General features: G+C 44.5%; 2 protein-coding genes across 2 annotated transcripts in view; both read left to right on the top strand.

Moving 5' to 3' along the window:
* Positions 1-27,073, top strand: part of mrpl36 (mitochondrial ribosomal protein L36) — an 88,509-nt gene that overhangs the window by 11,397 nt on the left and 50,039 nt on the right. The window lies entirely within an intron of this gene.
* irx1b (iroquois homeobox 1b) lies at positions 12,905-15,793 on the top strand. Its single transcript, XM_033975139.2, has 5 exons — positions 12,905-13,271; positions 13,708-13,950; positions 14,171-14,888; positions 14,997-15,057; positions 15,741-15,793. Exons 1-5 carry the CDS (start codon positions 13,020-13,022, stop codon positions 15,781-15,783), a joined length of 1,317 nt encoding a protein of 438 aa, XP_033831030.1. The 5' UTR covers positions 12,905-13,019; the 3' UTR covers positions 15,784-15,793.

The raw sequence follows: 27,073 nt of genomic DNA, 5'->3' as shown, positions 1-27,073 counted from the left end.
TAAGAAAATATGGTACGTAGATTCATCTAATACGTTTGTGGTTTGCAGTTAAATGACTTTTTCAGGCGGGTATCGTCCACGAGACCCACCCAATTGCCGCGAGACGATCGGACGAGGTCGAGTTTGAAAGAGGAAGTTGACGGAGCTTAAGAATGGGAAGCGCACCCGCCCTGGCTCGTGGACGGAGCCTGAGTACACAGACAGAACATCTCGCCTCTCAGTTCGTGTATCAGTTTGCGTATGTGTACCAGATGTTTTTCGAAGGGGTGTGCTAATATTTACATGTGGACTTTAATAATAGTGTGACGCTTTTCTGAAGTGCGGAGCTCAGAGTGGGATTTTGTGAGTGTCGAGTTACTTATTCGAGATGACCTTTGAGGCAGCGCGAGCACGGACACTTCACACTCTTTATATAACTCCAGGCTACTGTTAAACTTTATACTATCCAGTGTTTTTTTGAATACCTGGACACATAAATGCAGCGTTCAGTTTCTGTTATTATAGTAGTGATGAAGTTATTGTACAAGTACTGTATGTATATGTGTGGTACAGGGAGTATCTCTGGACTTTATATATAAATGTAAATATAAATAAAACACAGGCTGTTAGACAGAACTAACCTGGAACATCCAGAGGAAATATTTGGACTTAAAATGTATAGTCGCCATGGCAACTGTTTTAGAGTAAACACTACATTTTGGAATTTTGGACCATTGTACTGCCTAATGTCAATGTAGTAGAAGTAGTAGTAGTTGTTGTAGTAGTTGGATTGGATTTGACTGGTGGGTTTGGTGTGCGGTGAATCAGCCGGGAGTAGTTGCAGTAGTTGTTGTAGTAGTAGTAGTAGTAATAGTGGTAGTTGTATCAGTAGTAGTAGTAGTTGTTGTAGTAGTAGTAGTAGTAGTAGTAGTAGTAGTAGTAGTAGTAGTAGTAGTAGTAGTAGTTGTTGTTGCAGTAGTAGTAGTAGTTGTTGTTGTTGTAGTAGTAGTAGTTGTAGTAGTAGTAGTAGTAGTAGTTGTAGTAGTAGTAGTTGTTGTAGTAGTATCAGTAGTAGTAGTAGTAGTTGTTGTAGTAGTATCAGTAGTAGTAGTAGTAGTAGTAGTAGTAGTAGTAGTTGTTGTAGTAGTAGTTGTTGTTGTTGTAGTAGTTGTATTAGTAGTAGTAGTAGTTGTAGTAGTAGTAGTAGTTGTAGTAGTAGTTGTTGTAGTAGTAGTTGTAGTAGTAGTAGTAGTTGTTGCAGTAGTAGTAGTAGTTGTTGTTGTTGTTGTAGTAGTAGTAGTTGTAGTAGTAGTAGTAGTAGTAGTAGTAGTTGTAGTAGTAGTAGTTGTAGTAGTATCAGTAGTAGTAGTAGTTGTAGTAGTAGTAGTTGTTGTAGTAGTATCAGTAGTAGTAGTAGTAGTAGTAGTTGTTGTAGTAGTAGTTGTTGTTGTTGTAGTAGTTGTATTAGTAGTAGTAGTAGTAGTAGTAGAAGTAGTAGTAGTAGTATTATAGTTGTATTAAGTCAAAAGTTTGGACACAGTTTTTTTTTATTTCCATGATTTTTACATCGTAGATTCTGAAGCATCAAATCTATGAATGAAACACGTGGAAACAAAATACAAACTCAGAATAACTCCAGGGATTTAAATAACACAAACAAACAAACAAACAAACAAACAAACAAACAAATTATAACAAAAAATCTATATTAAATAGTACTAAAATACTAAATTTGAATAGAACAAATAAACACAGTTAGTTTATTTATTTCACTTTTTATTCTTTGCTACATAATAATAGTAAAAGAAATGGACAAAAAAAGTGATTATAGTGAAGACGTTTCTCTGCTCGTCCAAGTCTCTTCTTCAGCTGTGGTCAGATTTCTGCTGGACACTGCCTCATATCCGTCTGAAGAATCACTCAAATAACTGTTTTTGTCCAGTTACATAATTGAGTTTTTCTTTTTGTGTGGATCAAACCTGGACGACAGAGGAGTTGCACAGATTACTACACAATTCTAAAAAAAACAACAACAAAAAAACTTGCTGTATCGCCACATGATGACATCACAAGGTGGAACAGAGTGTTTTGCACTAGACACAGTTCTCCCACAGAGCGGCTGTTATGACCCGCATGGACCAAACACATTAAAGAGGACAAAAGAGTTGCAAAAAGTTAAATAGTTCTTAGTTTAAGTTCATTTTAATTTAAAAAAAGCCCTCCCTGCCCATAGGTGGAGCTGATGAGCTGAACATAGATAAGAAAACAGCGTAATGTGGGCCGTTTAAACCCAAGCAGGTTCAAAATGTCCTCTTTTCTAAATACGTCCAAGGTCATTGTTAAAAAAGCAAATTGATTCATTTACCACATGATGACATCACAAGGTGGAACAGAGTGTTTGAGAGAAGAACTCAGCCTAAATCTGCAGGTTTGTGTGTTAAACATGTGAGAATGAAACAAAAACACAACTCCAGGTCTGTTTGTGATGAGGAAACATTAGAACAGATCAGAAATAGCGTGATATCGGCTTTTTAACTCCACGTTTAACCGACTGATTCTCAAAATGTGGTTTGCGTGACTTTTTTTTTGGAAGTATTTTTGTATTTTTAAAAAGAAAGAAGAAGTGTGTGTTCAGCTTGGGATCCAGAACACACACTTTTTCAGCACTTTATGACGATGTGAGTCTGGTCATCGGTGAATCTGTCTCTGTTTTCAAACGGGTGTGATTGACAGGTGGATTAGCCAATCAGGGACGGACATGATAAAGGAAAAAAATATCACAGGAGCTAAAAAAACATGGCGGATTTCTACGGAATTAAAGAGTGAAACCTAAACTCTGTTAATCTGAGGTGAGAGAAATGTGATTTTATTTGTAAATCACAGCTGACCAATGAGCTGCGTCGTTTCGCATATGTCACCGAAACAAACAAATCCGATTGGACGATCACGTTTGACCAGACTTGAGACGAAACAGATGCATTTTCCTTCATTTTCCTTCATATATTTGACTTCTTGTGTGTAAAAAAATGTAGAAAAATAGTAAAAATAAAGAAAAAACCCGACTAAACCAGAGGATGTGTCCAAACGAGTGTCATTTCTTTCTTGTTTAATATAAAAATCATAACCACGTGACACGCTCGGGTGCGATTCCCTCCTCCTGACGCTTAGAATAACAAATTTAAAACTCATTATGGGCTAATTACAATGGCAATGCATGAGGCAGATGAAAGGGAACGCCCCCCCCCCCCCGCCGCCCCCCATTAGCCCCGCCCTCTCCCCGCTCTTAACAGGTGATTAAGCCGTGCTGCAGACAGTGGGCCACAGGGAGCCAATTGATCTGACCCTCGACCCCGCTCTCTGATGGGGAGGGGGCTGTTTTGGAGGTCAGCTCTGTAAGGGATAGCCTCTTCATCCTCCTCCACAGAGCCGGCTCAAAGCTGGGGGGGGGGGCAGCGGGCGGGGGCTGTTCTCTGGGGTCCCCCTCCTGCTCCTGGGCCGTAGCGTCGCATTCATGTGGTCAATACACGAACGGTAAACACCTCTGAGCCGTGCGGACCGCCGTGCACTTTGACCCCAGCTCTGCCCGGTTTGTCCCAGAGGTAACTTAAGCTACGGGACAACAATATGTGCAGGGAGGAGAGAGGATTCATGGGAGTTTAGTTGTTGCTGCGACGCTAAACGACTCGCCACACTGCATTTTATAAACTAATATTAACATAAAGTAATATCAGAGTAAATACACTGCGTTAGCGTTGATAAAACATGAAGAACGGCTTGATTCTTGCTGAACAAACTGTTTATTAACACTGATTTAGGCTTGGGTTAGCTAATATGCTAACCCCATAATTATGTCGTTTCATTCTTAATACACTGTTAATAAAATATACATATATAAGTAAGTATATAAGTATAAGTATATGGAAGTTGTGTAAAAAAAATACAACTTGTGATGGAATAACAACTACTGCTGCTAGGCTAATTCATGCACTTTTGTATTAGCATTTGGGCTAACATGCTAATTAAGCCGTCATTCACATTTACATTTTGTTTTTGTGTGAACTATGTTGGCTAACAAACATTAGCTCACCATTAGCAGTGCTGCTAGCAGTGTTGTCAGGTATGTGTTTTTCCAACGAACTTGGGCGGCTTAAACTACACTGGTCCCTCGTTTATCGTGGGGGTCATGTTCTAAAAATAACCCGCAGTAGGTGAAATCCACGAAGTATCAGCTTTATTTTTTACATTATTCTCTCTGTTTTTGTCTGTAAAACCCCTCACCACACACTTTATACACTTTTCTCACACAGGCGTTAACATTTTCTCACATTTCTCTCTCGTTTAAACTCTCTCAAAGTTCAAACCTTCGTAGGCGTCTTTGTCGGTGCAGAACGTTTCATCGACATTGTGGGTTTTGTCGGGGAGAAAACAAATTGCAAACGTACAGCACTTCAGAGTCACACTGAGATCCAACGTTTATGTAAATTTGTCTGAACACATTCTGTACTGGACAGGAGACACGGCACGGAGGAGACTGATGGACAATGGTCTACAGTCCAACAGCCAATCAGGACGCACGACACAATGGTCTACAGTCCAACAGCCAATCAGGACGCAGGACACAATGGTCTACAGTCCAACAGCCAATCAGGACGCACGACACAATGGTCTAAAAAAAGCGAAACAGCGAGACAGTGAAAGGTGAACCATGATATAGCGAGGGACAACTATAATCCTATTGAAAGTCGTGGATTTCAGTGACAAATCTTCATCGTCAAAGTCGTCCGAGGCCTGTGGAGAGGAGGGGGCGTGGCTGTGAGGGGAAAGGGGGCGGGGCCGTGTCACTGGATGAGCGCGACTTTCATAAACGCAGTAGAAAATCCAGCTGTTTTTCAGACGCTTTCGTGCTGGTTGGCAACCCTCCTCTCTACACCTGCAAACTAATGTCCCAGATGCACCAATTTAGGATTTTTTAAGGACAACTATTCTAAACTAGCTCCTTTTTCAGCAGACGCACGAACGTTTACCCGCGATAGACTCGTTCCGTGCGCTACACCTCGGCCTCGTGTCAGTTCTCAGGAGCTGATCCCTGTGTCTCTGAGGGATTTGGAGCTGGAGGACGCTGTAATGCCACTCGTCTTTGAGCCTTCCCTTGAAGTCAGCACTATTGCATTAAGCTTTTGGTCTTCCTCGGGGCACCTTTTCATCAGGGCCCCCTCTCTCACTCCCACTCCCCCTCTAAAGTCCACGTATTGTCTTTAACAGCATTATAACGGTATCACTCCGCTCCTGCTGAGAGCCACAAAGACAAGAAACGCCAAATCCCAGAACATAGCAATCGGTGTGTGTGCCCGTGTGTGTGGTGTTCTTGAAAGCAATGCTAATGGGGCCTAAGACGCTTTAAAAGTGACCCCAAACTGTAACAAAAGAGTTAATAATCCGTTTAGAAAACAATAAGATCTGTGGCCGTGAGAAAAGCCCCCCGCGAAGTCTCTCTGTAAAAGAGGAGGAGGTGGGAACTTGGCTTTTTTTCCAGTCAGCAATCTTGTAGAACATGGTTTGTTTTCATCGCGTGCTCTACGGGGAATGATGGAGCACGATTTAATGACCAGTTCCTAATTCTGCAGCCAATGAAAAGCAGCCTGGTTAAAATTTAGGTGAGACGAGTTTATCTGAGCAGCTCGATTGGTCTAAAAAGTGATTCAAAGAGTTTTACGGAATAAGAAAGACGTTAAAATCACAATACAACAAATCAAAGCATAAATAATCATAAATAATCATCGTAAAAGTAACATTAAAGGAGAAAAGTGCAGAATAAACCCCTTTCAGTCACATTCACATAAACAGAACAGTCTGAGTCTGGATTTAAACGTCGTCAAAGTCGAGGTCTGAGTCACATCTTCAGGAAGAATGTTCAGGTTTAAACTGAACAAAACTGAAACACTGATTCAACATGTTTAGTCCCGTTTAGTCCCTGGTTTAGACCTGGTTTAGACCTGGTTTAGACCTGGTTTAGCCCTGGTTTAGTCCTGGTTTAGACCTGGTTTAGTCCTGGTTTAGACCTGGTTTAGTCCTGGTTTATACCTGGTTTAGTCCTGGTTTAGTCCTGGTTTAGACCTGGTTTAGTCCTGGTTTAGTCCCGGTTTAGTCCTGGTTTAGTCCTGGTTTAGTCCTGGTTTAGTCCTGGTTTAGTCCCGTTTAGTCCATGTTTAGTCCTGGTTTAGTCCTGGTTTAGTCTTGTTTAGTCCCGGTTTAGTCCTGGTTTAGACCTGGTTGGTTTAGTCCTGGTTTAGTCCTGGTGTAGTCCTGGTTTAGTCCATGTTTAGTTCCTGGTTTAGTCTTGTTTAGTCCCTGGCTTAGTCCTGGTTTAGTCTTGGTTTAGTTCTGGTTTAGTCCTGGTTTAGTCTTGGTTTAGTTCTGGTTTAGACCTGGTTTAGTCTTGTTTAGTCCCGGTTTAGTCCTGGTTTAGTCCCGGTTTAGTCCTGGTTTAGTCCAGAGCTGCTTTAAAGTCTATTCTCTGAGCCACAGGAGCCACAGGAGCCACAGGAGCCACAGGAGCCACAGGTCACATGTGCTCGTACTTCCTGGTTCTAGTCCTGACCAGAGCAGCAGTGTTCTGGATGTTCTGGATGTTCTGGATGTTCTGTTCTGGATGTTCTGGATGTTCTGGATGTTCTGTTCTGGATGTTCTGGATGTTCTGGATGTTCTGGATGTTCTGGATGTTCTGGATGTTCTGGATGTTCTGGATGTTCTGTTCTGTCTTAAGCCTCGTTTGGACACTCCGTTCACATGTGTTTCGTGACTTACTCAAAGAGGACTCAAAGTGACCCCGGTGCAGGGGTCAGGGTTGGTTAGCGGCTCTTTCCACTGTAACTCGGGCCCCGGTGGAGCCTTTAAAAAAGCCATTAGCAAACAAACGCTGGCACGCCTGTTAATCGCTAATGACGGGGCTTTGTCTGGTGTTTCCCTCCAGGTTAAATCTTCTCCAAAGGTTTGATCCCGAGGCCAAAGGGGACCGGTGCTGTCATGTGGTGCTAAAGGGCACGCAGGCTGGATCTCCCATTAGCTCTTTTAATCAGCGCTATCACAATGGCATAATTACAGACGAGAGCTTCATTTGTGTTTGCAGCATCTCTGAGGTCAGCGACAAGAGCAGCACTGAAGGACAAAATATGCTCATCATCTACAGAGACGACACTTCATGATGCGGCAAATGAGTTTTTAAGTGAAAATGCAGGTTTGGTCGAGCCGTCAGAGCCACTGACTCACAGGTTGGCGGTGCGATTCCAGTGTCTGTGTGTGTATGAATGTGTGTGTGAGTGTGTGTGGTTCTTCAGAGTGTTTTAAAAGTGGAAAATACTGTATAAAAATGTGTGTGTGGCCATTTAAACCCTGCTGTTTCTCCTTCATGTTCAGTGATAATGATAAATTAAAACTGTAAGCAGTGATAAAGGCCCTCACCATGACCACACCCGAGGTTGTATTCAAAATGTAATTGATAATCTTTAATCGCACATGGGTTTAGTGGGTTTTGGTCAAATTTGAAGTGTTTGCGATGAAAACTGTGCGAGGAGATGTCCTGAATGCGAGGGGGTACACTTCTGTTATTCCCGGGTTTGATCCAATATGGCTGACTTCCTGTACGTTTTAGGGCGGGGCCATAATATCATTTTTGTCATGTCCTGAGATGTTCTGTTTTTTGATGCAAGTTTCACATTTTTACGTTGACTTTTTTCAGGTTGGGCTCCCATTGGCCCCGTAAAAATCAAGATTTGAGGGGGCGCTACCGAATCGTATTTCGTTATTTTTTCTCGGGATCTTTGTTGACAATTAGAGCTTTTCGAGTTTAAATTTTTGATACCTGTCACTGGCACGTTGGGTCGTGTTTACTACTTGATTTTTGCCATTTTCCGGTCTCCAGACGCCGTTTTAATGAGTCGTCGTCCCAGACTCGGGCCCAAAAATAAACTCTAACTTTTATTTTGTGTGACTTTTTTTAAATAAAGCCTCTTCTTTCACGAGCGAACTAAACATTTATGCAACATTTCAAAGCCTGTTCCAATTTATTTGAGGAATAATGAGACCTTTACTAAGTCACGTTTTTAAAAGCTAAACAGTTACAACACAATCCATATGGTAGAAGTTAAGATATTCTCAGAGCCATTTTTATTATTATTTTTCTTTCTTTTATTGTTTTTTTTATTTTTATAAGGACAGATACAACAAACACAGATTAATATTTCAGTAATCTGACGCGGGGATCACAGTGTTAATTCACAAACTCCACAAAAATCAGTGGGATTATTTATTTTTCAATCATCCAAATGGTTTTTATTATTGGTTATTGGTTATTGCACATTTGGACATAACTTTATAAATGTCTAAAAATATATTTCCAGAGACGTGTGACCTCATGTGAGTTCAGTAACAAAAGATGGAAATAAAAAGGGTTAAAATAATCAGTTTCTTTAATGACGTCACTTGAACTTTTATGAACTATAAATGTATCTGCAACAACCAAAAATGAAACTCCACAAAACAGACACAGAACAGAATTTATTTACTTTAATCAGTCTCTTAAACACAGACGTCTTGGCTCATATAAACCTACTGCGGTGTAAATGTATGAATTAACCCATGTTTTAAAGGTTTTTTTTAATTTAGACAGAGTTTTAATTAACTTAATTCATCATCGAGCTGATTCCAAAGTCTTATTCTTCAAACGGACACATCTTTGTCACATTAGCTCTTATTTTACTAGATTCAAACTGAAGTAAACCTCTTAAATCAGGGCTGTCCAAACTTTTTTTCACCAAGAGCCACACACTGAAACATCTGAAGCTGAGGGCCACAGATCAGCGTCGAAACAGCGAGTCAAACGGTGGATTTAACACAAGTTTGACAGAGACATTGGAATATTATTTTTTAGAACTGTGTAACGATGTACTGTGACTTTATTCAGGTAGAATCTCTTCAGTTTGTGGTAAAAATACTTCCTGATCGATTGAGCCAGTTTAAGAGGAGGCATGAGGACCAACAAAAAGTGGTCTGAGGGCCGCATTTGGCCCCGGGACCGTAGTTTGGACAGTCCTGTCTTAAGATATAGCGACTATTTCTTAATTTAAAGACGGACTGACTTAACTCTGTCTGTAAATCTGAATATATTCGATTTTAGTCAGATCCCAGAATGCTGCTTTATTATTTCTTATAGATGAAGCTGTAGCATCTTTAGCATTTGGGCTAATGCTAATCAAGCTATTACCGATGTTAACATTTCCTTCTTGGCTTGGCGAGCGAACATTAGCTCATCCAGGTCCGCGCTAACTCTTCTAACGACGCTGTAAACTCACCCCGCTCCTTCCCTCAAACAGATAAGTACCTCCATAGTCTGTTTTACGCCAGATGCCCTTCCCGACGCAGCAGAAACCGCCGTACCCCACCCATTTTTAAACCGACAAACTTTCGAGCCGTCGCGTGAACAGTGTGGCTCTTTTTTCCATTGTGCGAAAAAAAGCAGCTAAGACCTGACTAAAGTCCAGTGTCTAATACGGGAAAGATGTTTCAGAAACTCGTCGACCAATCAGAGCCCTGGGCACAACCAACATCCTTTATACAACTTTATTTCATTACCCATAATCCCTGCTTAGCCGCGCCGTGTGCAAACAAGTGCAAACACTAATACAAAAGCACATGTTCTGCGAGTCCATTTTCATTTACCTCTGAGCCAGTTCCCCCTCGGCCTCTCCTCCTCTTTTCGCCTCTCCTCCTCCTCCACCTCCACCTCTCCTCCTCCTCCTCCGCCCTGCAGCCTCCATCTTCTGTAGTACCACTCTTATTTCAGTGCTTCCTGCCTGTATAAGTTATTCCTTTGTCTGGCCTGGGCTAATAGCAGCCAATGGGATTCAAATAGAGTCAAGCTGCCTCCTGAGATCCCCTCATTCGTAACGTCACCGTAAAGAGGGAGGTCTGGGGCCAGTCTAAATATTTGGTAGTCTTAGCAGGTTCATGTTAAAACACACACACACAGAGACACACACACACACACACACGGGCTGAATGCACAAGCGGGCTGTGTGGCTCTGAAGTTGAATGGCATAGCTTAAAGCCTTCCTCCCCCCTAATACATGACTCTTTCTCTCTCCCTCGCTCTTTCTCCCTCTCTCTCTAAACCGCCAAACCATTCTACCCCTCTCTTTTTTTCTTTTTTTTTTCCAGCTCAGAGGAATTCATTAACTGCCTGTCCACAGAGACACTATGGAAATCAGGTTAGCTACAAAGGCAGAGAGAGAGGCGGGCAGGGAGGACGGAGCCGAGGAGGGCCGCCGCTGCTCAATGGGCCTATATTATCCTATTAGATGGTGGATATGTCTCGTTTCCCTCCCCTGTCATGAGAAAAACATTAATTTTAAGTGAGAAGAGAGGAGAGAGAGAGAGGGAAAAGGAGGGAGGGGAAGGAATTGGTGAGGGTCTTTAACGTTGCTCTTTTATGGAGGGGTCCCCTGGCGTCGTTTACCTTGGCAATGAGAAAGAAGGGAGGCGCTATCCATGAATGCCATTTAAAATGCCATGGAGATTAAGCATCCTCTCTCCACACAGACGCACACGGACGCACACGGACGCACACACACCTCGCTTTTTAGACACAGGCGTCCAAACGTCAACCATATTTCACCAAAAACCTCAACCTAAACCCTTAACCTCGCACCGTATTGTCGATTTACACTATGTCATAATTAAATCACATTATTTTTCTTCACCTAAACGAGCCTCGGCCAAATTGTGAGCGCGTGTGTGTGTGGATTTCGGTCCCCACGACGTGCCAAAGACCCGCCCGGTGCGTCATAACGTGTGTGTGTTTAGAAAGGGGAAAAAAATAGCTTTGAGATTCATGAGTAAAAGGCGCTCTATGGTTCCAGCGCACGAGGGAAAAGGGAGAGAGACGGGCCAGAGCTGAGCCAGAGCGGGTTTTAAATGGTGTAATTAAATCATTAGACACACACACACACACACACACGGCGCTTTCCTCTCCCCCTCTTCTTCCTCTTCTTCTCCTTCTCTCCTCACATTCTCTCCATCAGGGGCTGTGCGGTGAAATGATGAATCTGTATTTATGGAAGAGGAGTAATTACACGGTGAACCTCAGAGGAAACCCACGAGGACCAAAGGGTGAGGGAGGGGCGCAGGGTGCTCAACCTCATTAGCACCGAGCGTGTGTGTGTGTGTGTGTGTGTGTGTGTGTGTGTAGGGGTGTGTGGGGGTGTGTGTGTGTGTGTGTGTTCACTGGTTTCATATTTGCAGATCTTGACGGGGTTTTATTCGTCGGGTTTAAGGGAGTCGGATTTTTCAATAATAAAATGAGGAGGGTCATTCTGTTTGTTTCTGCTAAAAGAAAAGAGTAGAAAAAGAAAAGAAATGTCAGAATAAATTGAGCTAAATGTTCACAAAATATAAAAAAAAACAATAAAATAAAATCTGTCTCAAAAATTAATCATAAAAATAAAAATCTAAGTTTTTTTTTTTACATTATTAATTATGAAATTGTTTGGTTATTTCTGTGGTATTTATTGTGTTAAAAATGGTTTTGTCTGATGCATCATTGAGATAAACACGAGCTCTGTGGCTCTGTGGCTCCGTGTCTGCACTGTGGCTCTCTGTGTCTGCTCTGTGGCTCTCTGTGGCTCTGTGTTTGCTCTGTCTCTTCTCTGTGGCTCTCTGCGGCTCTCTGGCTGCTCTATGTCTGCACTGTGGCTCTCTGTGTCTGCTCTGTGGCTCTCTGTGGCTCTGTGTCTGCTCTGTGGCTCTCTGTGGCTCTGTGTTTGCTCTGTCTCTTCTCTGTGGCTCTCTGTGGCTCTGTGTTTGCTCTGTCTCTTCTCTGCGGCTCTCTGGCTGCTCTATGTCTGCTCTGTGGCTCTCTGGCTCTCTGTGGCTCTCTGGCTGCTCTATGTCTGCTCTGTGGCTCTCTGGCTGCTCTGTGGCTGCTCTGTGGCTCTCTCTGGCTGCTCTGTGGCTCTCTCTGGCTGCTCTGTGGCTCTCTGGCTGCTCTGTGTCTGCTCTGTGGCTCTCTGTGGCTCTTTGGCTGCTCTGTGGCTCTCTGTGTCTTCTCTGTCACTCTGTGGCTCTGTCTCTTCTCTGTGGCTCTCTGCGGCTCTCTGGCTGCTCTCTGTCTGCTCTGCGGCTCTCTGGCTGCTCTCTGGCTGCTCTCTGGCTGCTCTGTGGCTCTCGGTGGCTCTGTCTCGGCTCTGACTCGTGACATATTGTGTAATTATCAGCTCTTGTTTCATCGCAGCTGTTGTTTTAGGCCTGAAACAAACGCGCCACAGTCTAAAACAAACGGCTCCAATATGTCCCTCTCCGCGGCTCCGGAGCCTGTGAACAGGAGCCACTCCTCTGCGCGAACATCTGTCACAGTCCACGGCCCCGCGCGGCTGCCACCTCCGCCTCGTGCCTGTCTCCACCTCCAGACCCGCGTCACTCACACCGGACATCAGCCTCTGGCCCGGGACTGAGCCGCACCGAGGCCCCGGGCCCCACACCGGACACAGGCTCATGTGGGACCTCAGGCTCGTGCGGGACCTCAGGCTCATGTGCGGACACGCGCTCTCTCTGCGCGCACACAGGTCCTCATCACGCGCACTCCTCTGAGCGCGTGCACACCCCACTCTCACGCGTGAAAGGCGCGTTTGCTGCGTAATTCCTCCATTATTGACAATAATAAAACAGTGACACGGTGCGCGCGCAGGTTTCGGTCCCGTGGACTCAGCGCGCGCGTGAGATCACAAACACACGCGCACGAGCATTAGCGCGCGCACGGTCGACCCGGGCTAAACCAATGCACTAATCGCCTGCCCCGGGCAGAGGAGGAGCCTGGTGCTTAAGTACTCTGCCAATCAGTCACTCAGCTCCACATCCAGCTCCCACGGCCAGACGCCCACTCCGCGCGGGACGAGGACGAGCCACTCTGTGATTTAAGCCTCGCGCTCTTCGCTTCTTGGGATTTGTGACTTTGTGACTTTGCCTTTTTGGACGCGCTGTGGTTCTGGACATGTCTTTCCCTCAGCTGGGATACCCCCAGTTCCTCGGCGCCTCCTCCCACGAGCTGTACGGCGGGGAGCGGCCGGCTTCAGCCCGGGAGGGAAGCGCGGACAGCGGCGTGAGCTCCCCCAGCAGCGCCGTGGCAGCTGCCGCCGCCGTGGGCTCCGTGCTCGGGATGTACGCGAGTCCGTGGGCGCCTCATAACTACAGTGCCTTTCTCCCGTACAGCGGCGGCACCGAGCTCGCCCTGCTGTCACAGATGGTGAGTGAAATGTGACAGAAACAAACAGACAAACAGACTGAGCCGCGCGCACCTGTGAAACTCCACACGCCACAAGTCACTGGACATGAGTCTGTTTGAAACACACGACATTTATTTTTGATGCGTAATTTTTTTTTTTTTTTTAATATTTAATAAAACACATTTAATGATTTAAACGAGCCCATTTATTTTTTTCGTTTTTAATTAATTTACTTTTTCTAAATCAGTAGTTTTAATAGTTTAAATGTGCAGCTGTGTGGATTTAAACTTTTTTCAATTGAACATATGAGAATTTAAAACAAACAAAACATAAATATTCAGATAAATGTAAAAGTGACACGTGACATTTATGTGACACTTTATATTAAATTAAATCACGCGCTCTGTGACCTGCACATATTTAAACTGAGTGACTCAACAGGTTGTGTTTGTGCAGGGCTCTCAGTATGACCTGAAGGACAGTCCAGGCGCGCACCCCGCTTCACTGCCCGTGCACGCGGCTCAGGGCTTCTACCCCTACGGGCAGTACCCGTATGCAGACCCCAACAGGACCAAGACCGCCACCAGAGAGACCACGAGCACCCTCAAGGCCTGGCTCCAGGAGCACCAGAAGAACCCCTACCCCACCAAAGGAGAGAAGATCATGTTGGCCATAATCACCAGGATGACCCTGACACAGGTGAGACACGCGCGTGGACAGAGACACGAGAGTCCACATTTAGATGATTATAACACTGAAAACAAAAGCAGCATTTTCTCTATAATTAGTCCTTTATTATTTGAGATAAATGTGGATAATTAATGAATGAATGAATGAATCTATAAATCAATAAGATCGATGTGAAACGGCTCAAATGTTCCAGGCTGAATTATTCCAAACTCAAACTGCGCTCGTGCAGGTTTCCACGTGGTTCGCCAACGCGCGGCGGCGTCTGAAGAAGGAGAACAAAGTGACGTGGGGCCGCAGCGCGGAGGACCGGGACGGACGGATCTTCAGCAGCGACAACGAGGACGAGCCCGGGAAGACCGGGAGCGACGAGGACGAGGAGATCGACCTGGAGACGGTGGATCTGGAGCGGCCGGAGGAGCAGCCGCAGCGGGAGGAGGTGCAGGCGGGAGGCCTGAGCAGAGAGGCCTCAGAGAGCAGCAGGACTGGAGAGGGCCTGAGGCCCGAGAGCGAGGCCTCTGGGCCTCAGAGTAAAGCGGCCCCTGAGCGCTCTCCAGGAGCCAACGAGTGTCACAGGGCCCCGCAGAACAAACCCAAAATCTGGTCTCTGGCTGAAACGGCCACGACCCCGGACAGCGCGCCCAAAGCCCCCGCGCACGCGGCGCTGGGGTCCGCGGGACACCCGGCCTTGTTGCCCGGACATGGGATTTACACGTGTCACATCGGAAAACTGCACAACTGGGCCAACTCCGCGTTTCTCAACGCCAACTCTTTATTGAACATGAGGTCTCTATTGGCCCCGTCCGCAGCGCACGCGCACCTGCCGCTCCACGGCGCGGGAACGACCGCGCGCCATGACGCACGAGCGACAGCGCGCGGCCCCGGCACCTCGGGCACAGAGGACGAGAGTGACGTGGAGTCATCAGGAAGTTTCAGCCCAAAAAGAGACGGTATGTGATAAACATGTGTAAATGTCCGAGTTTGTGGCGCTAAATGTTTATGTTTGTGTTTTTTTACCCACGTGACTCATGAGTGACGAGTTTCTGCTTCTTCCTCAGATGAAGAGAGTGACCACAGGCCGGACTCAGTCAAATCCTCGTTCCAGTTGATCACTGACAGGTGAGTTTAAATCTGCCCCGGGACACGCGCTCTGCTCCTGTCGCTGTTCCGGCTCAGTGCGCGCGCACATAAATCATGTGATCGAGTTTCACTTTAACGCTCCATCAAACCCCGAGTCTCCCCGGGGCCACGCGCCGCCATCACCTGTGAAATAATGAGCTGCCATTTATTCACGCGCACTGCGACAAGCTCCAGTGTCACTGAGGATCTCCCAGAGAGCACCGCGAGGAGCGCGAGGACAGACAGAGACAGAGAGGAGCGCGAGGACAGACAGAGACAGAGAGGAGCGCGAGGACAGACAGAGAGGAGCGCGAGGACAGACAGAGACAGAGAGGAGCGCGAGGACAGACAGAGAGACAGAGAGGAGCGCGAGGACAGACAGAGACAGAGAGCAGCGCGAGGACAGACAGAGACAGAGAAGAGCGCGAGGACAGAGACAGAGACAGAGAGGAGCGCGAGGACAGACAGAGACAGGGAGGAGCGCGAGGAGGAAGAGGACAGACAGAGAGACAGAGAGGAGAAAGAGGAGCGCGTTTAACGCTGTGGTTTTTAGGCGCACTTTACGCGCACATTACTCACACTCTGGACACTCTGGACACTCTGGACACTCTGGACACTCTGGACACTCTGGACACTCTGGACACTCTTCATGTTGTGTGAATCTGACCTGTGCTTTTCCTCAGACCTCTCCACGGCGCACACAGAGCTCTGACAACGACACTATGAGACCAACACAACAGAGGGTTTATTTAACAAAAACAGTTTATGAAGATATTTTGTGGCGGGAAACCTGCCTATAGTATTATTATAATTATTATAATTATTATAATTATTATTATGACTGTTTGGATATATTTTAATTGTTCTGTTTGTCCTCTGTTGTATTTTGGTTCTTTTTATTGTGAACATCTGACAATTGTAAATATGGGAAATGGATTTGTCTTTAAAGAATATATTTTTTGGACACTAAATAAATGTCATTATTATTAGTCTATTTCAGATGTTTTTATTTGTTTTATATTGAAATGTCTTTATTTTAGTTTGATGTTTTACAGAGATCTCCATAGAGTCAAACCTAAAGTATGTGCCTTTTATAAAACCCAAATATTTATTAAACATCTCGTGCGTAAAAGCAGCGCGCTGTGGTCCTCATTCACGCGCCTCTGGGGTCAGGGGTCAGGGGTCAGGGGTTTATATAAACGTGACGTGGATCCAGGTCAGACGCGTCCAGTGTCTGAAATGTTTCATCATTTAAATCATTATTAATAATTATTCATGTTTCAATTGTAGCTTGAACTTTTTTCCTGTTCATCGCTGTGAGGAAATGTTCCGCAGTGTCCATTTGTTTTGTGTTTTGTTTTAAATACAGTTTCCATGTTTTCCTTTTTCTTCACACTGGGCTGTTCTTTGATGTTTCATATAAACTCACCTGTACTTTCTGCAGTCACGTGCTTCAGGTCACTCGTGCCCTTTGACCTTTCGCCTCTGTGTCACGTGTCTCTCTTCGTTCTCTCCTCTCTTCGTTCTCTCTCTTCGTTCTCTCCTCTCTCTTTCAAACCTTCTTTCTTCCCCAAACCCCGCGTCTTCTCCAGCTCCTTGTGAAACCAGCGGCGCGCGCGGGGAGGAAACTGAAGCTGAAGCTTTTCCAGGCCGCGGTGACGCTTCGGCTGCGCAGGACCCGGGCCCCGGGCCCCGGGCCCCGGGGCTTTAATGTCGGATTATCCCCCCTCCGCGCGCCGCTGCCCGCTCTGAAATATGGATCAGACGGAAGGAAAAGGCCAGATGCCGGTATGGGGCAGAGCGGAGAGGAGCGCGCCGCACCGCCCCGTCCTCCAGGAGAAGGCGGGGGTCCGGGGACAGGCGGGGGTCCGGGGACAGGCGGGGGTCCGGGGACAGGCGGGGGTCCGGGGACAGGCGGGGGGCTGAGCGCTGATAATGCCAAGGATTCTTAAAGTCTCTCCCTCTGTGCGCGGTGCGTTTGGAGATGAAGAGCACACACTCTGCTTTATTTTATTTATTTTCTTACTTTATTTTTCTGTTTTTCCTGCTGCTTTTTCTGTGACGTCACAGGTGCAGTTTTACATTTACAGTCATTTACATTTATTTACATTTTATAATTTCTTCCATTTTCTGCTCGAGCTCAAACAAAACAAATTAAACGTAGTTAAAATTATGACATTTTTGGTTTTACATTTGACAGACTTTGTAAAATGATATATACATTTTTTCTTTTTGTAATTTTTTTTGATGACGTCATAGTCCCACGTGGGGGGTGGAGTTGATGACGTTTGACTTTCATAAGATTTACCCAAAAGCAAAATCCACAAACGTTGATCCAGATCATTTTTATCGGTGACGAGACCCGACAACTTTGTTTTTAAACAAATCAACTTTTTTTTCTTTTTTCTACAATCTTCATTTTCTCGTCTCCAGTGACTCACGTCTGTGTTAAACCTGATTGGCTGAGACTGGAGGATGTGGTGATGTCATCTGAGAAACAGGAAGTAAACGAAGAAACAACGATTAAAGAGAAGAAGCATCGTGTGTCTGTCCTCTGTGTGTCTGTCCTTTGTGTGACTGTCCTCTGTGTGACTGTCCTCTGTGTGACTGTCCTCTGTGTGACTGTCCTCTGTGTGACTGTCCTCTGTGTGACTGTCCTCTGTGTGACTGTCCTCTGTGTGACTGTCCTCTGTGTGTCTGTCCTCTGTGTGACTGTCTCGTGTGGGAGCAGTTCCAGACTGGTGACTTACACCACCGACTGTGACCACACTGCCCCATACACACACCACCCAACCTCCAACTGCCCCATACACACCACCCAACCTCCAACTGCTCCATACACACACCACACAACCTCCACCTGCCCCATACACACCACCCAACCTCCAACTGCTCCATACACACATCACACAACCTCCACCTGCTCCATACACACATCCTACAACCTCCAACTGCCCCATACACACCACCCAACCTCCACACTGCCCCATATACACCAACGGACCTCCAACTGCCCCATCCACACACACCAATCAAAAATACACACCACCCCTCAGCCTCCACACAGCACCACACACACCCCCACCCTCCACACCACCCAACAATATGTTATTCTTTCAAACTTGGAAGTGGACTGGGGCAGCGCGGGGCTGAAATCACTTCAGTGGCTCGTTTCATGGCTCGTTTCATGGCTCGTTTCATGGCCGCTCCGTGTTTGGATATGAAGGTGCTGAGCAGACTTTGGATGACGATTCTTTGGCGACTGTGACTTGAAAGTTCCACCGAGTTTGGACTTTTTTTTTTTTTTTCTTTCACCAAAACTTTATTGACCAAAAATAGCCCATTCTGCAGTGATGTGGGAGGAAAGAAGATTTATTTATAGACGCCATGAAGCCGTTTCCAGGATTTTTTTTCACACCGAGAACCAAAAACATACAACTTTTAAGAGTCCGATGAGAAACGGCGTTAAAATACAGAAAAATACAAACAAAAACAGTAAAAATATCACTTTATAAGTCAATTTAAAACATTAAAAACAGGAGCAGGTTGATTATAAACGTTTATCTCCACATTATTAAAGTCGTCCTTCAAATCTGTTCCATTTTTGTGAAGCTTTTTGTCCCGTTTCAGTTCTAGAGCGTCCAGTTTTTAGCCATAGACGATGACGAGATCTTGGATTAAAAGTTCCTGTGTCAAATATGTCGATTAATATGTATTTTAAGATTTGTACTTTAGATATTTTTATTTTAGATTTGATTTAAACTCACAAGATTCAGATAAAATGTGTGTTTCAAAGCTGTTCTCATTGAAAACACTCTGTTTCACCTTGTGATGTCATCATGTGGTAATACAGGAAGTGTTTCTCTGTGTTTTTAAGGGAAATTGTCTTTTACTCCTTGAATATGAAGCTGATATTTGTGCAAAAAAAACAGATGAGACTAAATAAAATGACCTATATTTTCCTGTGGTTGTTTCTCTGTGACAGACTGAGTGATTTTACTGTAAAACTTTTGAAATACTGATGGTTACAGTGGGCGGGGCTAATGCAGAAACACGTTTTTTCACTCATAAATTTTCACAAAACTGACTCTTGTAGCTTTAGTCCATGTTCTAATGTTGTTTCCTCCTCAAAAACAGACCTGGAGTTGTGTTTTGTTTCACTTTATTATTCGTCTGTTACATCTCCACAGATCAAAACACTCTGTTCTACCTTGTGATGTCATCAAGTGGTAGTTTTCACATTCTTTTTACCTTTAGTTCAGTTGTAGATCGACAGTTCCAAAGCTGAGATGACCCAAATGATTCTAGAAATGAAGGTGTGTGGAGTTTAAAAACACAGGGGAGCACTTCCTGTATCACCACATGATGACATCACAAGGTGGAACAGAGCATTTTCTCAGCCTAAATCTGCAGGTTTGTGTGTTAAACGTGTGAGAATGAAACAAAACACAACTCCAGGTCTGTGTGTGACGCTTTCTACACCAGATGCCCTTCTTTTTAAAGACTCATTTAAAGTCAAAATGTAAAATATGTAAATAGTTTGAATGTCAAAAAACAGACACTGTTTGATGGAAATAAAAGAAAAAAGACTCAGGAACAAATGAAACACTGCAGCATCTCGACTCAAACCAGGACTAAACCAGGACTGAACCAGGACTGAACTAGGACTGAACCAGGACTAAACCAGGACTAAACCAGGACTAAACCAGGAGTAAACCAGGACTGAACCAAGACTGAACCAGGACTGAACCAGGACTAAACCAAGACTGAACCAGGACTGAACCAGGACTAAACCAGGACTAAACCAGGAGTAAACCAGGACTGAACCAGGACTGAACCAGGACTAAACCAGGGACTAAACCAGGACTGAACCAGGACTAAACCAGGACTGAACCAGGACTGAACCAGGACTAAACCAGGACTAAACCAGGACTAAACCTGGACTGAACCGGGACTAAACCGGGACTAAACCGGGACTGAACCGGGACTGAACCAGGACTAAACCAGGACTAAACCAGGACTAAACCAGGACTAAACCAGGACTAAACCAGGACTAAACCAGGACTAAACCAGGACTAAACCAGGTCTAAACCAGGACTAAACCAGGTCTAAACATGTTGAATCAGTGTTTGAGTTTTGTTCAGTTTAAACCTGAACATTCTTCCTGAAGATGTGACTCAGACCTCGACTTTGACGACGTTTAAATCCAGACTCAGACTGTTCTGTTTATGTGAATGTGACTGAAAGGGGTTTATTCTGCACTTTTCTCTTTTAATGTTACTTTTATGATGATTATTTATATTTTGATTTGTTGTATTTGTAATCTAGTACCTCTAAAACCTCCTGACGACACAAACTCCAATAACATTTCCCCGTTTCCTCGACCTTCCTCAACTCGACAGATCTGGACTAAACCTGTGAGTGACAAACGGGGATTATTCTGCAGTTGTGTTTCTTAAAGAGCAGAATGGGGGTCACTTCTGTGGCGAGCCCCTCAAACTCTCAGTGTGAATGGAGTCTTCATTGGCGCTTTAGTGTTCTGTTATGGGCCCTTTGCTGCTCCCTAATCCAGATTAAAGAGCCAGATTATGAGCGGGATTTGCCTTTGATTCCCCTGTCCCACTGCTCTTTTCTGCTTCACATTGTGTCCACGTACGGGCCGTCCCCTCTTCTGCACCCTTTGCTCGTCGAGGCTTCAGACAATGACGGACTCCGAGCCGTCCCCCGTCCCCCTTCCCCGTCCCCCTTCCCCGTCCCCCTTCCCCGTCCCCCTTCCCCGTCCCCCTTCCCCGTCCCCCTTCCCCTCGCGCTCTTCTTCTGGGACTATGACCACATATACGGGCGTTTGAATGGACTTGTTTAAACCGGGTGAGCGAGTCCCCGGGCGCCGCGGTCCAGCCCTCTGCCCGGGGGTGAGGTCCCCGCCGCTGGTCCCGCCGTCGCCCGCAGATAATCAGGCTTATGTAAAGATGATGTGCTCTTTTGACAATCATCAGCTCCTCACTGATCCAATCAAGGGCCCAAATCTCCCATTGTGCGAGCCTCAAAGTGCCTGAAATCCGCTTGTGCAGGCGAGAGGGGCCTGCGCTCTTTATGCTGCCAATCACTCCTGACATTCCTCCCACTGTTGCCATGGCCCGGGGTCAGAGGTCGTGAAAACATAGAACATGAGCTGACTCAGGGGGAAGAATGGCGAAGAGCTCGGAAAGAGAGCGTCGACGTGAGCGGGGCACCGGACGGCGAAGGCGGGGGGTAAACGCGGACAAGTTAGAGGTGTACGGCCCCGCTGAGAGGGACGGAGCGGGTCGGCGGAGGAGAGAGCGGGATGAAGGGATGAGATAGTGAAAGAAGAAGCGAGAAGATGAGAGGACGGCGAAGAGATGTGCGTGGGGAAACAGACGCAGGGAGCAACAGTGTTTGATTCCGAATAAGGTTTAGGGGTCGTGACCTCCGGGGGTCAAGACGGGGAAAAAGAGACGCAAGTGAATGACCCCGTAGAGGAATAATGAAGTGACGAGGGTTAGTTTTCAGGTTTATGCGGTGGAGTGTGTGTAAGATCGTAACTATGACAACGGGACGTAATGTTTTTGATTTGTTTTAGGTTTTAATGGTCACGGTCTGGTTTTTATACGACGCTTTTTCGCTTTATGTCGGGGAACCACTCACACACACACACATTTATACATCAGTGTACGCAGACAGCTGGAGGTGTCTTGCCCAAGGACACAACAGCGGCAGCGTTCATCTGTCGGATCTGGAACCGTCGAGAGCGGGATTCGAACCGACGACCTTCAGATCAGTGGACAGACGCACGAAAAGGACGACGGACATTTTAAAACACAACACACACACACACACTTTCTGTCGCGCTTCTCCGGCAAAAATTTAAAATCATCACATTGTTTTTTTTTTTATTTTCAAGTTGGGGATTTAACGCGACGCCGCTTTTCTGGATTGTCACGTAAAACGACTTTGTGAATAAAATGTTTTTCCTCTAACACGCAACTGGATTCTGCAGCTGTGCGTAAATACGTTCAAGAAATGACGTAGTTTTAGATTAAAGTTGTGTTTCTTTTTCCCGTATTTTAACAAAACTCACAAAAAATGTCCTGCGGTGAGAAGACGGTGAGTGACACTGATAAAGACGACACCTTTATCTTTACTAATTTATGAAGATAAACCTTTTCACGCTGTAATCCAAAGTGAGCCCTGCCACGTGACATGAAAAATCACATATTTAAAAAGACTAGGGGGCGCTCTGGGGTTAAGGGTTTAACCTCCTGAGACCCGAGCTCCTGCAGGACTTTATTTGCAAAACTATTAAGTGGTTGAACACATATATTGTAAAAAGCAAAATGACAATAACAATAAAAAAAATAAAATAAAATAAATAAATAAATAAATATGCAAAAAATGCAAAAATATAAAATCAAATAAAAATAAATAAATAAGATAAATAAATTTAAATACAATAAAAAATAAAAATAATAAAACAAATAAAAACACAAAAATATCAAATAAAATAAAAATAAATAAATAAAATAAAATTAATTAATTAAAATAAAATAAAAAATAAATAAATAAATAAAAAACAATAAAAAAATCTAATCAAATAAAAATAAATTAAAAATAAAAATAAATATTCTAAACCCCTAGAAATATTCAAAACTGAACATGTTCTTGTTGCTGTTCTTCTAAAAATTTGCACTGTGGCCTAAACAACCCAAAAGCTGTTGTCCACAGATGAGGACGCCAGGTCTCAGGAGGATAAGATACAGGTCAGAAGAAATAACGGTCATGTACTGGTTTTATAAAATTCAACTTTTCTGACAATCATCCAGTTTGAAGTCCTGCAAATCCTGTTCTAATCGTTAAAATATCTTCTTACGTAATTATAAAACCAGCACTAGAGACATATTAAGTCATTTATTATATTTTTTTTTAAGTGGTGAATGTGTCACGAGTGTCCAGTGGGGGGCAGCAGAGGTCACAGCACAGGGCAAATCTACAGTTTAAAGAGCTGCACAGAAGATGTCGTGTTGTCTTTGTGATGTGGCTTCTTTAAGATTGTTGTTTTTGAAAATCATTTTGGGATTTTGCTGCACAGACGCATCACACCACAGGGACGGGAAAAAGGCGTCAAGTACCCAGAAAACACAGATAAAGCTGAGGGTCAAGGGTCATAGACTGGTCGCGAATACAGTGAATACTTGGGACATGTTAAATATTTGAGATGAGCTTGTTAAAAGTAGATTTTCAGAAATATACGGTAAAAAGTGCTGTTTAAGGTAATATGGGCCAATTCACCTGGAAGTTTGAGGCCAAGAAAAATTAGTCTGAGGGCCACGTTTCGCCCCTGGGCCACAGTTTGGACATGCTCTAAAGGATAGTGTTATACGTTGGGCTGATATTTGTACTTTTGAGCGTATCGGACATCGGGCGTAAATCTCCAGCACAGATCGATATTTGTTTAGCTCAGTCTGCTGCCTGGAAAAAACACACAAAGCTTCATTTTAACACTTTAATACAAATAAAACTGCACTAAATGTGACGCACAGCTCTCTGAAACGTCTGCGCTGAAAAATACAACATCATTTAATCGCATTCGATGGTGGAGTAAAAAATCCAAGTTGTTTCACTTTCAAATGTAACGCCGGGTTGTTTTTGAAAGAAGAACGAGGACAAGAAATGTTAAAGATCCACAACAAACATGAACCTCTGTTTTTATAATCAGCCAAGTCCTGTGTCGTACAACTGTGACTTCAGTGTGGAGGTACACAAAAAAAATACACAAAAAAATACACAAAAATACACAAAAAATACATTTAAAAAAACACAAAAAATACACAAGGAAATACACAAAAATACATTAAAAATACATAAAAAAATATACAAGCAAATACACAAAAATACATAAAAAGTACCCAAAAATACACAAGCAAATACACAAAAAATACATAAAAAGTACACAAAAAATACACAAGCAAATACACAAAAAATACTTAAAAACACAAAAAATACACAAGCAAATACATAAAAAAATGCACAAAAATACAGAAGCAAATGCACAAAAAAAATACATGAACAATACACAAGAAAATACACAAGCAACACATGGGTATCACTTTTATCTCAACCTGTTTGTACCATTGTAAATCTTCTCAATGTCCCTACAACACTGCAGACTTTAATGTGTGTGTGCACGTGTGTGCAGGGGTGTGCATGTGTGTGCATGTGTGTGCATGTGTGTGCATGTGTGTGCATGTGTGTGCAGGGGTGTGCATGTGTGTGCATGTGTGTGCATGTGTGTGTGTTTGTGTGTCTGTGTGTTTGTGATTTAAACTTTTCAGTAGAGACATATTTACATGTTTGGGCAAATATGAAGGGGGTGGGTATAACATGTGTTTGTCTTGAGTTTGGCCAAACTGACTAAAATAATGGAATGTGCAATATTTTGTGTGGTGCAATAATGGCAATTGTGCAATGTGTGTGTGCAATTTTTATTTTGACCCTTTTGTGACTCCAACTCTTGGGACAATGGACGAAAATGACCCATTGGCTACAATCCGGTGTGTTTATGTTGATGCTGCATCAAGTCTGTTCAAATAAATGAATAAAATAAATGTCTATGTGTGTGTGTGTGTGTGTGTGTGTGTGTGTGTGTGTGTTTATTTGTGTGTATGTGCGTGAGTGTACCTGTATGTTTGTGTGTGTATATTTATGTGTGTGCATGTGTGTATGTGTGTAAGTGTATGTACATGAGTGTACCTGTATGTTTGTGTGTAGATGTGCATGTGTGTGTTTGTGTATGTTTATGTGTGTGTGCTATAATTTGAAATGTAAATACTGCAGTGTAATAGGCCTGATACATGTGGGGGTGTGTGTGTGTGTGTGTATGTACGTGCAATGGGCCTGATGCGTGTCGTGGCAGGGTGTGTGTGTGTGTGTGTATGTGTGAACATGTAATGAACCTGATGTGTATGTGTATATGTGTGTGTGTGTAATGGGCCTGATGTGTGTCGTGGTAGGGTGTGTATGTGTGTGTGTGTGTGTGTAGGTGTGTGTATGTACGTGCAATGGGCCTGATACATGTGTGTAGGGGTGTGTGTGTGTGGGGGGGGGGGGGGGGGGGGGTGTGTATGTGCGTGCAATGGGCCTGATGCAGGTGTGTGTGTGTGTGTGTGTACATGTAATGAACCTGATGTGTATATGTGTGTGTGTGTGTAATGGGCCTGATGCGTGTCGTGGCAGGTTGTGTGTGTATGTGTGGGTTCGTGTAAAGGGCCTGATGTGTGTGTGTGTAAATGTGCGTGTATGTACATGTGTATGTGTGTGTGTGTGTATATGTGTGTGTCGGTGCAGGATAAACAGGCCAGCGGGTTAAACCTGAGGTAACGTCGTGAAAAGAATAACTTTGCGTTGCCAGTGTCGCCTTAAATGAACAAATGTTTAGGGACAAGCAGATATCATAGAGAACGTCGTCCATTCACTGTTCCTCCATTGGGATTAGTAGAATTAACCATTTACACAAAAAGTTGTATCAAAACTCATGTGTAATTCAAGACGTCCCACAATGCCCAGTTTACCCGGGTCATTGTCCGACTGCAGCTGCGAGTCGCTACAGACAAATCGCAAACATTGTCATTGAGCGAAAAGGAGACACATTTAATCTAGACGGGGCCGGGCGGAGTGATAAGTCTGCTCCTGTTGTGGCAGTGTTCCATTCACGACAATAATCTGAGGGAAGAAGCAGATTAGCGGAGAAGGGAGAGTTCATAGTTGAGTGTTCGCATCGCTGGCTCTTTTCACACACTCTGGGACAATGTCGAGCCATCGAGGAGCGTGGAGGAGCCTGGTGTTGAGCTGAGAGGGTGGTGTAGAGCTGAGAGGGTGGTGAAGGGCTGGGAGGTGGGGTGTAAAGCCGGGAAGCTGGTAAAGGAGGGGTTTTGGAGGGAAAAGGGTTTGGAGGAGGTATCTATCAAGTTTGGATAGGTTTGGAGAAGGTTTGTAGGAGCTTTGGAGGAGGTTTAAAGGAGGTTTAGAGGAAGTTTGTAGAAGGTTTGTAGGAGGTTTGTAAGAGGTGTGGAGGAAGTGTGGAGGAGGTTTAGAGGAAGTTGGTAGAGGGTTTGGAGGAAGTGTGGAGGAGGTTTGGAGGAGGTGTGGAGGGGTTTATAGGAGAAAGGGTTTGGAGGAAGTATCAATCGAGTTTGGAGAAGGTCTGTAGGAGGTCTGGAGGAGAAAGGGTTTGGAGAAGGTTTGTAGGAGGTGTGGAGGAGGTTTGGAGGAGGTTTAAAGGAGGTTTAGAGGAGGTTTGTAGAGGGTTTGGAGGAGGTTTGGAGGAGGTGTGGAGGGGAAAGGGTTTGTAGAAGGTTTGGAGGAGGTGTGGAGGGGTTCATAGGGGAAAGAGTTTGGAGGAGGTATGTATCGAGTTTGGATAGGTTTGGAGAAGGTTTGTAGGAGGTTTGGGGGGAGGCTTGGAGGAGGTGTGGAGGGGTTTATAGGGGAAAGGGTTTTGGAGAGGGTATGTAAAGAGTTTGGAGGGTGTTTAGAGAAGGTTGTGGAGGAGGTTTGGAGGAGGTTGGAGGAGGGTGGAGGAGGTTTGGAGAGCATTTAGGGGAGTTTGGAGGTGAAATGGTTTGAAGGAAGTATGTATCGAGTTTGGAGGGGTTTGGAGAAGGTTGGAGGAGATTTTAAGGCAGTTTGGAGGATGGATGTGTACCCTGAGGCTGGTGAAGAGCTGGGAGGCTGTGTTTTCGTTCAGTGTCCACACGATTACACGAGAGTTTAAGAGACAGGTTTATCAAGGCTTTTGGTGCCGTACTGTGGGTTTGTAAAACACGAACAGTATTTTGATGAACATTTAGCGTCATTTTACATTTCTTTAATCTGCCTTTCTATTGCAGAACTTCTCACAAATTTGATTTATTATAAGACGAAAAGATGAAAGTGCTGTAGACAAACAAAAAGACTCATCTTTCTTGGACACATTTATATTTTGTAAAGCCAGATTGAAGTG

This window comes from Periophthalmus magnuspinnatus, chromosome 11 (assembly GCF_009829125.3).
Source record: "Periophthalmus magnuspinnatus isolate fPerMag1 chromosome 11, fPerMag1.2.pri, whole genome shotgun sequence".
In the NCBI taxonomy this organism is placed as follows: domain Eukaryota; kingdom Metazoa; phylum Chordata; class Actinopteri; order Gobiiformes; family Gobiidae; genus Periophthalmus; species Periophthalmus magnuspinnatus.
This window is presented reverse-complemented; position numbering and strand designations above follow the sequence as displayed.